This window comes from Cygnus olor, chromosome 4 (genome assembly GCF_009769625.2).
Source record: "Cygnus olor isolate bCygOlo1 chromosome 4, bCygOlo1.pri.v2, whole genome shotgun sequence".
Classification (NCBI taxonomy): Eukaryota; Metazoa; Chordata; class Aves; order Anseriformes; family Anatidae; genus Cygnus; species Cygnus olor.
The window spans coordinates 33,739,724-33,754,880 of NC_049172.1; the positions used below are offsets into that span (position 1 = coordinate 33,739,724).

At 36.4% G+C, this 15,157-nt stretch overlaps 1 protein-coding gene across 7 annotated transcripts in view; it reads right to left on the reverse strand.

Annotated features, from left to right (window-relative positions):
* The window catches only part of DCLK2 (doublecortin like kinase 2), an 85,468-nt gene that overhangs the window by 2,972 nt on the left and 67,339 nt on the right, over positions 1 to 15,157 (reverse strand). For 2 of the 7 annotated variants that reach the window (XR_005819373.1, XR_005819372.1), the window contains 7 exons: positions 13,972 to 14,118; positions 9,308 to 9,441; positions 8,274 to 8,351; positions 6,710 to 6,806; positions 4,871 to 4,951; positions 3,722 to 3,838; positions 2,577 to 2,659 (listed from right to left, as the gene is read on the reverse strand). Coding sequence is in view for 5 of the 7 variants with exons in the window: in XM_040555337.1 (XP_040411271.1) it covers positions 2,002 to 2,043; positions 3,722 to 3,838; positions 4,871 to 4,951; positions 6,710 to 6,806; positions 8,274 to 8,351; positions 9,308 to 9,441; positions 13,972 to 14,118 (696 nt within the window). In the remaining 2 variants the exon portion in view is untranslated. Of the gene's footprint in view, positions 1 to 1,740; positions 1,754 to 1,778; positions 2,044 to 2,576; positions 2,660 to 3,721; positions 3,839 to 4,870; positions 4,952 to 6,709; positions 6,807 to 8,273; positions 8,352 to 9,307; positions 9,442 to 11,361; positions 11,873 to 13,971; positions 14,119 to 15,157 lie in introns of those variants that run through there. The other 5 variants (XM_040555336.1, XM_040555335.1, XM_040555338.1 and 2 more) reach the window with 4 other exon arrangements.

A 15,157-nucleotide genomic window follows, 5' to 3' on the forward strand; every position in this document is an offset into this window, starting at 1 on the left:
AGAGAGCTGGCCTGGCATCTCCAGTTTCTCAAGTAGAGGACTTTTGTAGTTTGCAGGTATATGGAGGGCAGGTTGTTCTGGAATCGTTCTCACTCAGAATCTCCTGCTAGAACTATTCTACTTTGTATAACTATTAAAACTCAGGAAAAAGTTAGAGCCAGTTTATTCTCTCCTTCTGAAAAACACTCCCCTTCCTTCTGACAATTGGCTTTGGGAATGGGTCAGTTCCTTCTGAGTCGAACAGATAGAATAGAAGACGGTGATCCATGTTAGATTTTCCTTAACACCAGTGATTCAAATTACTGTTTGGATCAATGACGAGGGCTCCTACACCTGCCTCTTATCCATCACACTGGAGGTGCAAAGATCTCCTTCCTGTATTTTTCAGATTTAACTCTGCTTTCTGTTGTGTTTTGTTAACTCTTTTTGCATGCTATATGAGGTTTAATGAGCAGGCTAGGTGGGAATCATCCAGCAGCCTGGTGATGCCCCTCCTCCCTGCAAGGCCTTCCCGACAGGCTTTTTAGCCCCAAGTACTGAGTGTTAAGAGCCCCTAAAAGGCAAGGGTTAAGTGTTTTGAAGTGTGGGGGTTTGTTTTGTTCTGTTTTTCAAGTTACAACAGAAGTCTACATGCATACAGGCACAAGGAGAAAATTCAATAGTTCCCAATTGAATTCTCTGCTTCTAGCAATCAACTTTGCAAATGAAGCATGCAAGGGAACGTCTAGCTGAACTGTAGCTAGACTTTTGAGACTAGCTATGACATGCACTAGTTTTACCATTATCAATGTAGCTGCTACGCAGGCAGGCTTGCATTTCCTCTTTTACTTGTTGGAAAAAGAATTGTGAATAAATAGGTTCCTGCTGTTTGAGGGGCAAGGCACAGTATTTAAAAAGGGAAAGGAAAGGAAGTACTTCCAGCTCATGCAGATGGTGCTGTCCTCACAGCAGCTTCTGACAGTCATTCACACCTTGCATATAGCAATACAACATATGTAATAAAGTTTAGGATTTTTTTTCTTAGAACTGAAGAGAGGAGGTTGAATTTCACTGTTCTGGAGGAAGAAATTTTTTTATTAAGTTAGGACTGATTACCTTCTGACTAGCTCTGTTACACATGATAGCTGATGTGACTGTATTTTACGAAAACAATTCTTATTTCAGTGGTTTGTTTTTTGTTTTGTTGTTTTTGCTTGTATTTGTTTTGGTTGGTTTTGGTTTCTTCTTCATAGAATTGCCACCTTTTCTTTCATCAATCAGTTCTACATTTTGTTAGTTTGGGCTACTGTCTGTGTCACATTCACAAGGAATGTGTGCCAGCTGTCAGTCTGTTCTCTGGACACAGAAGGGTATCCAATGTTGTAGCTTTGTGGTGTGAACGAGCTGATGTGTACTTTTTCTAATGCTTTCAGATATTTTAAGATGTACATATATACAAAATTGCTCTCAGGGGAATAGACTAAGACATGTCTGAGGAGGTAAGAAATGACTAGTTATATCAGTGCTAGCCTAGAAAATTTCAAATATGCATCTATATATAGGTAGATAGACATCTCTATATTTCTGTATATATAGAAAACTCTTTTGCAAGTATTTAGAAGATTTTATTTTAGCATTTTTGTGTGGTGATAAAGCTCTTTCCACTTCAGACTGGCTGAATTATTTCTCCTTTTTCCTTGTGACGAACAGAGCACATGTATTTTTTGTGCAGCAGAACAAAGCACTGCAGTTAGTACGTACCATTGCCTTGGACCTACTCAGAGGAAAGCAATGCAGGCATTGGGAAAGGAGGAAAAAGGAAGGAAGCAAGGGACAGAAACTAGACTTACTTTAAGCAGAACTAACACAATTGCAGCAAATTTAGATTAACAGAACATTTATAAACTGACAAAAAAAATCAGTAATGAGTTAACAGCAACATGCTTTTAGGGGCAGAAAGTCTTCTGTGCAAGAACACTGAAGTAGGTATGTGCAGTTTTACTTATCTGCCACATGGTGGTATTATCTGCATTGGCCAGATGACAGTATTTGAATGAAGTGATGCTAAAAGGGATTCCATTAAATATATATTGCTGATTTAGCAATGCACTGCAATACATGAGAATTACAATACTGTGCTTGTCTGAATGTTTTTAAGTGATGATTTCTAGTACAAGTGAAGACCTTGTTAACTTGAAGATAACTAAATTTCAGTGCTCAAGATAAACCAGGTTAAGAATAACCAACTGGGGGCTTAACTCTCATTAGATTATGCTCTTTTTCTGAACAAGATGTTTCCCTTCAGCAGTAACTGGGAGCTGCATTCAGCACTAAATAAATAATTGTTTACATCCTTCCATACTGGTTAGGAGGAAATAAGGCAGAAAAAGGGAAAATTAAAATAAAAGTTTTAACGACGTGTACTTTCCTGGCTGAAGGGATGTCAGTAGTAACAGAATCAGGAAAAAAATCTACAATAAGAAGCCAGAAGCTACGCTGTGTCAGAGATCTGAGATAGGCTTAAGTGGCATGCAAGTTGGAGAGGGGCTGAGAGTTAGAATTAAAATTGCTCTTATTACATATAGTGCGTTTTATACCAGTTTTCGGCTTCAGGCTTATCCATAGTCTCAACAGTATAAAGAATGAAGCTCTGAAGTCCCTCTCAAACTGTCAAGTCAAACTGTCAAATGAAATGCAGACAACAGCATGAACCTGAAATACATTTTCTGACTTCTCTCATTTTTATTTTGTTACCACTTTTCCATGTTAGATCTTTTGCCTATTTAATTCATATAAATGCATTTGCAAAAGTATATATATGCAGACATGTTATTTAAATTTGCCTACTTTAAGTTGATAAGAACAACTCTTTGGTAACATAAGTGGGCTGGACTTTGAGAGTAATTAATTCTGTCGGGGAAAGAAGTCACTGGTACATGACTATCAGCTATGGCTTTATTTTTCTTTTAATAATGGAAGATATTCTGTGCACAGTGTGCACCCTTGTATTAAACCACAATGGACAGCAATAAGACAAGAATGGCAGTTCAGCCTCTAGAAGTGTTGACTTTTTCCTCTGCAAAAGTGACTAGTCAATTATAAGTGCAGTTCTGAGCACTGACAACAGTGAACTCAACCGCATTTCTTCTACCATGATTCATATATCTGCCTGCTATAAGTACTGCTTATGTAAGTTAAGCTATAGGTCATGAGGGTTCCTTCATATGCTTTGAATAAAGTCCCCCCTTAGGGAACATACATGTGGTTAGACTGGGACAAAATTAACGTGGTAAATGTTCAATATTATGAAAAATTTCCAAAAGGGATTCTGGTTTCCCCACAAGCATAGTATTGAACAACAGCATGCTCAAGATCAAACATTGGTTTGGCATCTGGGAAGAGCCAACTTAACTAACTAGGTGATCAGTATGATTAAAAACAATATTACAGCTTTTATAATGAAAAATTTCAAATCATTCATAAACTCCGTTTCAACATACTACTACTTAGTGTTAACATGTATCTGAAAGCTTGCTTTTATAGCTCAGCTAGCACGCTGTGGTAGACTTGGTTGCTCTCAAGCGCTGATGGGAGAATCCACACAATACACAGATAAAAACTAGAATTAGAGACTATTCTAGCTTTGCTTTTGCTATTCTTGCACCACACACGCTCATAGAGCACTGTTAGAAAAATTGCCAAGTGTAATATAGAATGTATAAAACCATTTAATTTCACTTACCATGATGACAGAAACCCCAGCAGATGTGTTATTTTGCCTGGGTAGGGTGTTGTTAAAGTGCTGCTTCAGTTTACCTGTTACTTCAGCTTGCATATTATTCTCCTGGTAAGCATCATCCTGTGTAAGAACAAACATAATATTGAAGTTAGGGAATAGTAATAAAATATTTAACATAACTGAGCAAAAGAGAAATTTTGTATTATCCGGAGGTACTTCCTGTGAAGTAATCATTTAGATAAGCAGCCCAAAAAGAATGCCCTCTCATACATGAGCTATGGTTCAAACTGGTTAAGAGAAATTACATAGGAAAGGAACGTAGCAACTGCTGTTTTATTTATGACCTCCTATTTCTTAAAATGCCATGTGACACTGTATACTTTCAGTCCATAAATTTGTCCCACTATTTTAAGTTTTATTCGAGCATAACTATAATGTTAAAAATAAAAGGCATATTTGTAAGTTGGCTTTATTTATATCAGCATTTTAAATGGCCCATCACATCCCCAAAAATGTGGAAACAAAATACAGTGCCATAAATACATTTGAAAGGAGCTGTTACGAATAGACGCAATCATTACAGTTGTTTTCTCATGTTTGAGGGAACTCCATATATCATATTGGTCTCTTTTAAAATGTGTGTGGAAATAAAGGTTGGCTATATACATGTAGACCTAATATTTATTAATAAAAACAGGATTTTAAATCAATAAGCAGTGCACTTCCGTGTTCCCTCTTGCTGCAGTTCAAAAAGATGAAGTACCTGGCTGTCATCAGCTTAGTGCTTATGTGAAAAATAATATATTATTTACTAATTTTATTTCTCTTGTGAAAAAATAGGCAATAGTAATTTCTTTTAAGTAGCATTGCAGCAAGATGTCAATGTGCGCAATAGTTGCTTTATTAATAGTTAATAATAGTTTATTAATAGTTGCTCTATTCTTTTACAGCACAGTAGAACTGTTTAGAACTGTTAGAGCTGTAGCTAACTTCACACTTGTGCTAATCTCTTTAACATTTGGAAAAGGGACTAGTGGTTCAATAAACAGAAATGGGCATAACAGAGTCATGTTGCTGCTTCTGAGAACTACACTGTAATATTTAGTTTTATAGATCTAATATTAAATTAGAGACAAAATATACTTTACTCACTGACACCCAGGGATGGCTTAGGATTTGTGCAGCTGTATATCGAGCTTCAGCATTCACGTGTAACATCAGGCTAATTAACTCCTTTGGAGAGGGGAAGAAAAGAAAAGAAAAAGAAGAGTTTGAGTGGAATGGGGAAGGGCATTGCAATGGAAGAGAGCTATCTGCACTGAATTCTTCTTAGTGCAACTATTATTGTATTCATGATTCACTGACTCTTTTAAAACCAGACAAAAAGTAAACGTTGCAAGCATCAGCGATAATGTTCCAACTTGTTCTCTATATTCGTGCAGGGGACCAGAATGAAAACAAACCTAGGACAGACATGATCCTCTATGGGCAAGGTACATAGTCACAGTACGTAAAGAGTCCAAATCAGAGGTAAGAAACTTCATCAGAAATTCAAGAAACTGCTGAAATTATTTTAAAACTCTTATGTGTTCCACCAGAAGAATAAAAGGACGTTTAACTCAATTCTCCAGCTCAGAATCACCCAATGTAGGAAAAGGCAGATAGATAGGGGAAAATACTTAATTATGTGGTTAAATCAAAAAAGATTTGGGATTATGGTTTCATCATAATTTGTTTGCAGCTTTCATCATGTTTTAGAGGCACTAGAGCAAGTGTCTTCAGCTTTATTAAATGCCTCCGTGGACCTTTTGTTAATGGTAAGACTATGTTGCTTATGGATATGATAAACCTTAAAAAGGTCATTATTGCAAAGCAGACAGTAAAGTTTAAAAACAAAACAACCCCCCCCACAACTTTCATCAACTGTTTGTTGTTGTGTAACTAACAGCTAATTTACTGGTGCAATTCCTGGTTCTACAAGCCTATCAAGACAAATATTTCCTTCTCCCTTATGAACAAATTCATGTAATTAGAGCCAAATTCCCCTTTCAAAAACTTTTTATAACCTCCAAATTGTCAGTCATATTCACTCCTCAAAAGTATTTCAAGAAGATTATCATCATTTCAGTTTTGAGAAAAGGCTTCTTCATGCAAATAACATACAAACCGAGAGGTTTCTCAACCAGCGAAGTCACTTAGTCCGTGTAAATCTTAAGTGAAAGACAGCTTCTAGTACCAAGATTGAGGGCCTTGTTTGTTCTTAATGCAAGTCTGGAAGAGTAGGAGATGACTGGAGCTTGGGAAACACTGGCAAATCAGTAAGTTTGCTCTCTTTTCAGGTAACAGCCATTGGGAAATTCAGGAAAAAATGCAACTTCTCATTAGCTGGATAATAAATAACCTCTATGTGCTAATGAGAATCTTTAGACATAATTTAGAGAACATTACCTAAATTAACTTGACAAGTGGGGTTTAACATTTGAAACCTTTATCCTACAGAATCAATCATTTTAAACACAAACGTCAATGATAACACAAGAACTATTAGCAATGGCAAATAAGCTGGCTGCGACTCTTGGAAAGTTCTAATAACTGGCTCTAGAGTAAAATAGGAACAAATAATATCAATTGTATTCAGTCCACATAGCAATCATTCTTCTTTTAAAAGAATGTCAGGAGGGGAAAATCCAGAGACAGTTATGTTATAGGGGAAGTGCTGAACCTGCTATAAGTAGTCCTTCATTAAGTAAACCCAACAACACGATGTGACTGCCATTTTGCTATACATACTTACTCACTCAGACAATAACATGATAGTAGGTCTGCAAAACCTGAGCTTTCATCAAGCACTATTAAGTTCACTAAAAAGGCACAGCAGCTGGAAGAGCAGGTAAGTCTGTTCTGAATCTTCTCTTCTGCATTTTCAACAGGGTACAGTCTTTTCAGTGGCTTGTCAGAAACTGTTTTCCATGTTAGACAACGTATCAGTACCTTTGCTGAATCAGTGATGTTATCCCAGTAGGGCGAAGGGAATTCCAGCTTCCCAACGAGTATCTGATCAAAAAGGTCTTCCTGAAGGTTGTTTTCACTGTAGAACAGCAATAATTTAAAAAGATCAGAAGAAAGAAGTCTGGCACGAGTTTTTTTAATTTGATTTTGAAATGGGACAGAAATGATTTTGTATCAATTATTACAAGTGCATAATTTGCAGGCTTATATAGTGGCAGCACTTCTGAGGTCTTTGCCATAGTTAACACCATCAGGAGTAATAAAAAGTAGTACTTCTACTGGAATAGAGACTACATAGCTAACACATCATGCAGTGACAGTAAAGGTGATTTAAAAATAAGTCACTTGCCAGCCTAGCACTAAAGGACCTGCCACAAAGAGACTATGACATGGGAAGAAGTGTAGTGAAACGAGCCTCTTCTACTAAGCTACTGCAACAGGAGATTTTTCAAAAGCTAAAGAGATGATATGGAAAACACACGATCCACTGAGTACTGGCGGGCTACTGAGGGGGTAAGTACCTTTTTATCAAAAGTATGGTATCATAAATATTCAGGAAGCAGAGGCAGTGTTGGTTTTTTTTTAATTGTTTGTTGGCCCCAACTACTGTGAACATCCACTCAAACTCTCTCTGTTATAAACAACTTAGTTTTGGGTTGGTTTTGCAACAAGTACTTGTTAACCTTTGTTAAGTCCTGATTCTGATAGCATAGTATGGACATTTTGCCTCCTCAGCCCAAACTGTATTCAAAGCAATTGTAATTTATTTGTATAATATCGCTTTCAAAACATGTTTTCAGTTTTAAACAAACTAATAACATGCAAAAAACAAGTACCAAAACTAAATGATGATTTTTCCATTGACTATCATTTATATTGTATTCTTTGCAAAATAGTCGGTCTGGTGATTTTTAGTTAAAAACTAGGTGTTTTGCTGTAAAAATGGACAAACACTATTTACAAGAATAACGGGAAGGGGAGAATTCCTGATTAAAATGTGGTAATTACTTCTCATTCCCTGGCAAAAAAAAATACTGAGAAGCAAAGCACATCCATCTGACTTTTAGTAGACTTCATGCATACAGGGATATTAAGCAGTGCGAATCATGTTAACAAACTTCATCAACCATATGACACTTGCCAAAAAAGATTAACAAAATTAAAAATGCAACATAAATTCTTCCCCTCGCCTCAGTATACTATTAACTTTTTTTCCCTTAACACAAAACCAGAAAGCTGCCATAAGAGGGCGAAGTATACTCATTCATTCAACTGGGTCCAATGTAGCAGACAAAAGGAAAAGAAACTATGCTCTCACACCACCACCACCACATCTCTGGACACAGCAGTAAGCCAGCTGCTCCTATAGAAAAATTAAGGACATAAAATCCCAAAACATGACAAGAGGGACAACTGAAACCAATTTTATAAAGGACCAAGCAGGTAAAGGAAATGTATCAGTCTAATCCATTTTTTTTTTCCAAGGCACCTTTTCCAAGGAGATAGATAAGGCTTACTTACAGAAAGGAGATACAGTGACACTCACCTGCGAAAAGGTGGAAATCCACATAACAGTATGTATGTGATCACGCCTGCAGCCCAAATATCTACCTTTAAGCCATACCTGAGTAAACAAGATTGCGTTACTTGTGCTCAATTGAAAAATAAAACTCATTTCAATCAAACAATTGATGAAAATTACATGAACATACATTGCGATTCTGCTATAAATTGCTTGCTGATGATGTGGATTTTACTTAAGGTCCTTCACAGAGTTAGGAAGCCCTGATAACATCATTTTCCGCAGAATTCCATCCCTGGCCCCCTCACTACCCCAATTCAATTCAGCATCAAGGTTTCCCAATCCAGAATCACTGACGATAAAAGACAAGGATGCGCCTTCTTAGTCCCCATACCGGAGTAACTACCTCTGACATTATTATGTGTTGCTAAGCAACAAGAAAGATTCTCCAGTTTCCTAAATGAATGAGTAACACAGGGGTAAAGAACTGCACCTTTTCTTAAAGCACAGAAATTAAAGCACTAGAGGTCAACAAGAGCTTTTTTTTTTCTTATTTCTTTTCCTATTCAGTAGCTTCAGTTTGTCCAAATGTAAAACATGCCAATGAAGTACACTTTGACATTTGAGATCACTGCAGCTCTGAAATATTTGTCAATATGACAAATGCACTGAACAATGCTCGAAACAACGCAACAAACCTTCCTCCATTAGGAGGATCGAATTCACAGTTAAGGCAAGAATCAGCTAAGATGGAATGGAGAGCTCTTGTCTAGTAGGATAGACGACTAGTTAAGTTCTGCCATTTCACAAAATTACTTTGGATTTACGCAACCACCTGTTTAGATACAGAAAAATGGGGTTGATTAATTAAACCAACAGGGTGAGTAGGGAAATTGGCCTCCTTCAGGAGCTGAATGCTGCCAGTTTTCTCATAATTATTTTGGTTAAAAGAGATGGAGGACCATCCTATTAGAGCATTCTAGTTCTTACAGCAGGTAGGAGCTACCTGCCAAAAATATCTGGTTACAAGACCTATGTCTTAAGTTACTTATCCTCACCCTGTCTCTGCAATGATTTCTGGAGCCACATATGTGGGCGTACCACAAACGGTATATAAAGGTCCTTCAACCACAGTTGCCAATCCAAAGTCTCCTAGCTTCAAAGACTTAGTTCCATCTGGATATTCACAGACCTAGAATTGGGAAAAGAGAAACAGAATGGTGAAGAGGATATTTGCATTTTTTTTTTTAATCTTTTGATTTACTTGGAAAATAATCATCGTCACACTGAGAAGGTAGGAATAAGATGTAACTTCAACAGTCCTGTATTACAGCTGGGTTAAGGTCCATGATTCTTGAATGTGTTTTAAGCTATTGACTTTCAAAGAACAAGCTTCTCTTGACAGTCCAGCCATAAGTAATCTCAATTTGAAAAAGGAAATATATGAAAATATTTTCTTGCTATAGTTTACTCTGCTACTGGACATTCTAGTCTTTACAAGTTCTTAAAAAGCCAAGAACTTAAAATTTCTCTTACTAATATTTTGTAATTGTACATAAAACTTAAACAAAGATGGCTATATTATACATCTGAGAAATGGTAGGTTGCTGTCCAGGACACTCAGAGTAACTTCTTAATGTGACGGACAAATGTCCAAGAAAAAAACACAAGGAAACTGTATAACTCTTGGCTCCAGTTAGGGCCATGTCTCTGCACTACTGTAAAACCACGTTACACTGAAGGAATCCTGGTCTCTATAAAGACACCTAGACTAGAACAGGAATTGGCACATTATGCTTAGAAATGAAACAAAGCTTTGGCTGAAAGACAGATGTTTAAATTAAGCTCTCTGTTCAGCTTACGACCAAGTTTTTTTCATCTAATTATACTTACACTTGCTAATAAATTCTATGCGTGGAGATTTCTGCTGTATCTAATGTATCTTTCATTTCTATGTAATTTTCTAGAGACCTAGATAAAATTACAATGTTAAGATGTTTTAAGTACTTCTTGATCACTAACTCTAAAGCTACCTAAGTAAAATAATCTACTATGCAAATATAGCACAAACTTCTAGAGTCTTTATAACTGTCGAATAGATTGTTTTTCCATCCCAAAACAAGGGATGTTATTTTGAAGGCTGTAATAGTTTTGTCTTACTTAACATAAACATCTTATAAGAGTTGCATCTTGATGCACACCTTTTTATGAGGGAAGATTAACATAACATATTCAATAGTCTATTAAAAAAAGTGTTTATGTAAGAATGGAGCGAGCTGTTACTTAAATTGTTATGAAATCTCCATCTTCTTCCCTATTAGGTTTAATTTTGCTTTCTATTGAGCAATGTCACTTTCACCAATGAATCCTCATGTACTTGTTTCTCAGCATGAAATTCAATGTAAGTATATTTGTAAATTCAGAGCTCCCATCAGAAAACACTTAGAGACTACAACTGGGCTCATTTGTTTTGGACAATATCCGTGACTACAATTTTTTCCAGCTTTTTTTCATGACTGGAAAGAATGATCATCACATACAAATAAACTGAGAAAAGTACATCTGTTCTGCTACATTTAAGTAAAATGAAACATCTGAAAACAATACGTGTCAGATAATGGATTTTGCAGGGGAAGCAAGAGTCCAGATAACCTTATTTTTTATCCTTCTACAAAAGTAGCTGTTTGAAAAACAGCATTTATAAGAAAAAAAATATTTAGAATCAAGCTGTCACTTGACCAATCTTTTCTGATCCTAAGATTTCACAACTGGCAATTGCTCAGTCCTTGTGGTTCGGTTGCTTCCTGAATCCAATATATATTTACTCCCATTCATAGACAAACTATGCTCAAATGAGAACTGCAAGCTGTCTGGACAAAGTCTGAAATGAAACCAACTGAATTAAAAGTGGAGTGCCAACACTGTAATAAATAATCACACTCACATCCACAAACACTCATCTGCTCTGCCCCAAATAACAACTGGAGAAAAGCAATTTATCCACAGAAAATAAGTCTGAACACTAATATGAAACTTTTAGCTGTGGACAGTTTGTATAATTGGCAAATTCCAGAAAATTTACAATATATCCTATCGTCTCCATTGTTACTTTTTAAATTCTGCCTTGAGGACTGAAGACCGAACTTGCTGCAAAATATCTGTATGGCTAATTCTGATAACACCCTAGACAATTCACTGTTATTTGTTATCTGGTAGTGCTACTCTCTTCTTCTGCCTACTTTCCACGATATAATGCACCAAATGAATGTGAATGAATATTTGGTCACCAAAACCAGAAGAGATGAAAAGGTAACAGTTCTCAAACATAACATTTCTATGGAAGTAGTGAAGTCAGTCAATTACCAATAAATACCTTCCAAAAAGATATCCCAAGAAATACAGTCTGAGGCTAGAGACACAGGTAAAAGCCCTTAAAATAACTGAATGTGACCGCACAGCTTGCTCTGAGTAAGGTGCAATATTGTCATGTCAGATCAGCACAGTAGAGATGGTACTTCCCCTCAGCTTGTTCCATGACACAGCAACAAATTATTCCCTTTGTGAGACCGTGGCTATGCTGACTGTTAAATTATGGGTTGGGGTGATGTTTCCGGTTCCTTGCTCTAAAGAAAAAAGAGAAAAATGGTATGGCAACTTTTTGCCACAGTGCAGCTGGAGCTGCTGTTCAACGGCGCTGTTTGCCAGCTAAAATCAGACCATAAGCCTCAAGCAATTAATATGCGGGGGACCAATCCCAGAACACAGATTTTAAATATAATACAAAAAACATAATTATATACTTGCAATTTATTGTAGCTGCCAATCTGTAGGTCACAATCAGATTGGAATATCTGGTCATTGAAAGATTTTTTTAAACCATAGGAATGTTTTACCTAAACTTAGTCTCACAGGTGCACCTATACTAGAAGAGTTCAGTAAAGAGAAAGCTGACTACAAAGTATCCAAGGTTCTGTGCAGATACAAGTGCATCTTACTCAAAAGCCCCATAAAGAATCTAGCACATCTTGTTATGAGTTATTTTGCATGGGAAAGAAGGTAGTTTCTAATAGAAAGAAAAGCATTATATGACAGTAATAACAAGAAAAAAAAGAACAAAAGCAAAGGAAATTATAAGGACACATTCCATATAAATTAATACTGGTTTTGTTCTTAAAATAAATGTTTATGTTGTTATTGTGATTTCAGTGGGATCTAGGTTCTAGAACACAGGACTCCAGCATCTCTAGAATGGCTGAATTTGTTTGGTTTCCTCAAACAACTGAGTAACACTAAGGCAGCAATACCTTCCTTCATTCCTCTGTATAATTCATATCATTAATGGAAATATTTTTATCCTTGATACAGCAACTTCGTACCTGCTATTACTCTTATAGTTTGTATTTTTGAATGCATGACTGGTAAAGAGAACAGAATTCAGACAGCTGGGTGACCCTGTGCAAAAGACCTAACTACTTCCAAGTACAGGTGGCAATTGACGGGAAATATTTGCATTCACATTCAATACCAGTATGCTATCTTAACATGCTGACATTGTAATCATTGTGAATAAGTCTTGCATCTGTCAAGAATCTCTTTAGGCTTCCTAGACATAAAGAACATTGTGCCTATTTGTAACATATTCAAATACTAATGAGAGCTTAAAATTTCTTTGGACTGGCTGTTTTTGAAAAGGTGCTGAAAATAGGTGAAACTTCCACTTTCATTTTCTTTCCTTTATGTGCTATGCTGCTGTGTCTACATTTTCCAGGAGAAGCCTCCCCCTCTTTCTTTTGCTAAACAATCTAATTTATTTGAGGGCTGATTTCAATTGCTAAAGACTGCCAGTGGAATTGGTTGGGAAAGAATTGACTGTTAATTAGAAAATATTTTCAGCTTATAACCACATCCTTCTAATAGTTCAAAATTTGCTCTGCGATACTCCATGACTCCTTGTTAAATGTGATCGACAAACACCACAGAAGGCTTTAAGAAATGCCTATCAAGTGTTGATGAATGCTACTAGCACTCCTGCTGACAGTCACTCAAGCAGGGTTGGTTGTTCAGTGCACTACATGTGCTATATCATACCCAATATGTAATACCTGATTATCACCTCTGTATATAAGCAAGGCAGCACCCTGTTCCCATTCTGTGCACTGGATCCTAAGCAGTTCCCAAAGCAGATTTCATGGTAATTCTTGTCAACAGACTCATTTTATATCTCTGCTGAGAATAAAATGTAGTCAGTGACATATCACAAAATAAATGTTTGTACAGAGTTGGTTCAGGGCTAGAATACTAGTAAGTCATCAGAAAGATGTTCCTGCTATGACAGGGAAAGAAGAAGAAAAAAATTTGCTTGAGATAACCATATGATCACGCAAAGAAATGGCACGCAGCCCACCTTCTCTCCCACTTGCAAAATGTAATAAATAATTCATCAACACAGCTTTAAAATTCATTGTTCTGTGAGACAATATTCCCACTTGCCCAAATGGCAGCCAATCGAAATGTAAATAAAGATAGGTCTAAGGATGTGTTTGAGCACAGCTCATTTGGGTTATGGTGATTGCTATCTCATGGCAGAAGATTTATTTTATACATACTTATTCTAAATTAATATTCCTCACGTTCTCTACTCAGCTCTTTGACATTTATGTACAAGCATTTGCATTAATGAGAACAAAGTAAGAGAAAATATGAGAAAATAAATGGGACATACCAGGAGATTTTCTGGCTTGATGTCTCTGTGCACAATGTTGAGACCATGAAGGTATTTGAGTGCACTGGCTAGATTGTAGACCATTGCACTCCCATCTCGCTCTGTGTATTTTGTAGAAGAAGTGATAGCATCAAATAGGTCTCCTCCCTAAAGCAATGGAAAGATAACAGATCACTTCAGGAAAAATAATTAAGATGTTGAAGATACCTTGTAAAAACACCATGTAAAATCTTCACGTACAAAAGACATGCTTGGAGGCCTGTTAAAGAGTTTAAAAAAGAAATGATTTGGGGAAAGATGATTTTTGTCACCAAGATACTATACCGTGACTTGAGTCATCCACAAAGCACAGCCCTTTTTTGGTCTTGATTTCATTCTATTGATTTTTCTACCTCTGATTACTTGTTTATATTACATACGTGACTGCACTTCCCATTTTCATCTTACCAGTGTAATACTACTTTCATATAGCAAAAAACAGCTCTGATTTTGCATAAAGCCTAAAGTAATGTAAATCCAATAGTTAAAAAAAAAAAAAAGCCTAACATAACACAAAAATGTAGCAATTGTAATGAACTACAAATTGGAAATATTGGATATATTGTGAAAATGTCAAATAAATATAGCTAAACAGGATGCCTTTGAAGTGCAGAACTTCCAGGTGATTTCAGAGTAGGCCAGTTGTGCAGTCTCTGACTAGGATACCCTATTTCTCTTGGAATATACAACAACATGTAAATGAGTTACTAATGCAGCATTTCCAGTCATTGCCATGAATTTTACGTGGGTGTCTCTATGATGGTTACCCTGGATACATCTGTAGGAGTGCTTTATCTGAGCCACTGTGGGTGGCATTCCAAGCATTTCAGTACACGTGGAAAAGCAGCAGAAATTCAGGAAATATGCACCAAGATGGTAAACTATTAAAATATTAAAAATAAAAAACTTTTTTAAAAACAGAGACGCCTCAGTTACATAAAAATAACATCTAGAAAGGGAGAGAAATGGGATGTTACAAAAATTATGAATTCAACAATTACAGACTTTCTTCAGAGTTTCCCAAGCTGGCAGCCATTCTAGTGGGGACTCCTGAATCTAACAATGTTTCAGACAGAAATAAAAAGTGATGAGTTGCACTAGTTTGTATCTGACATGCTGATCAACCCTATGGGCACTGCTGCTCTGT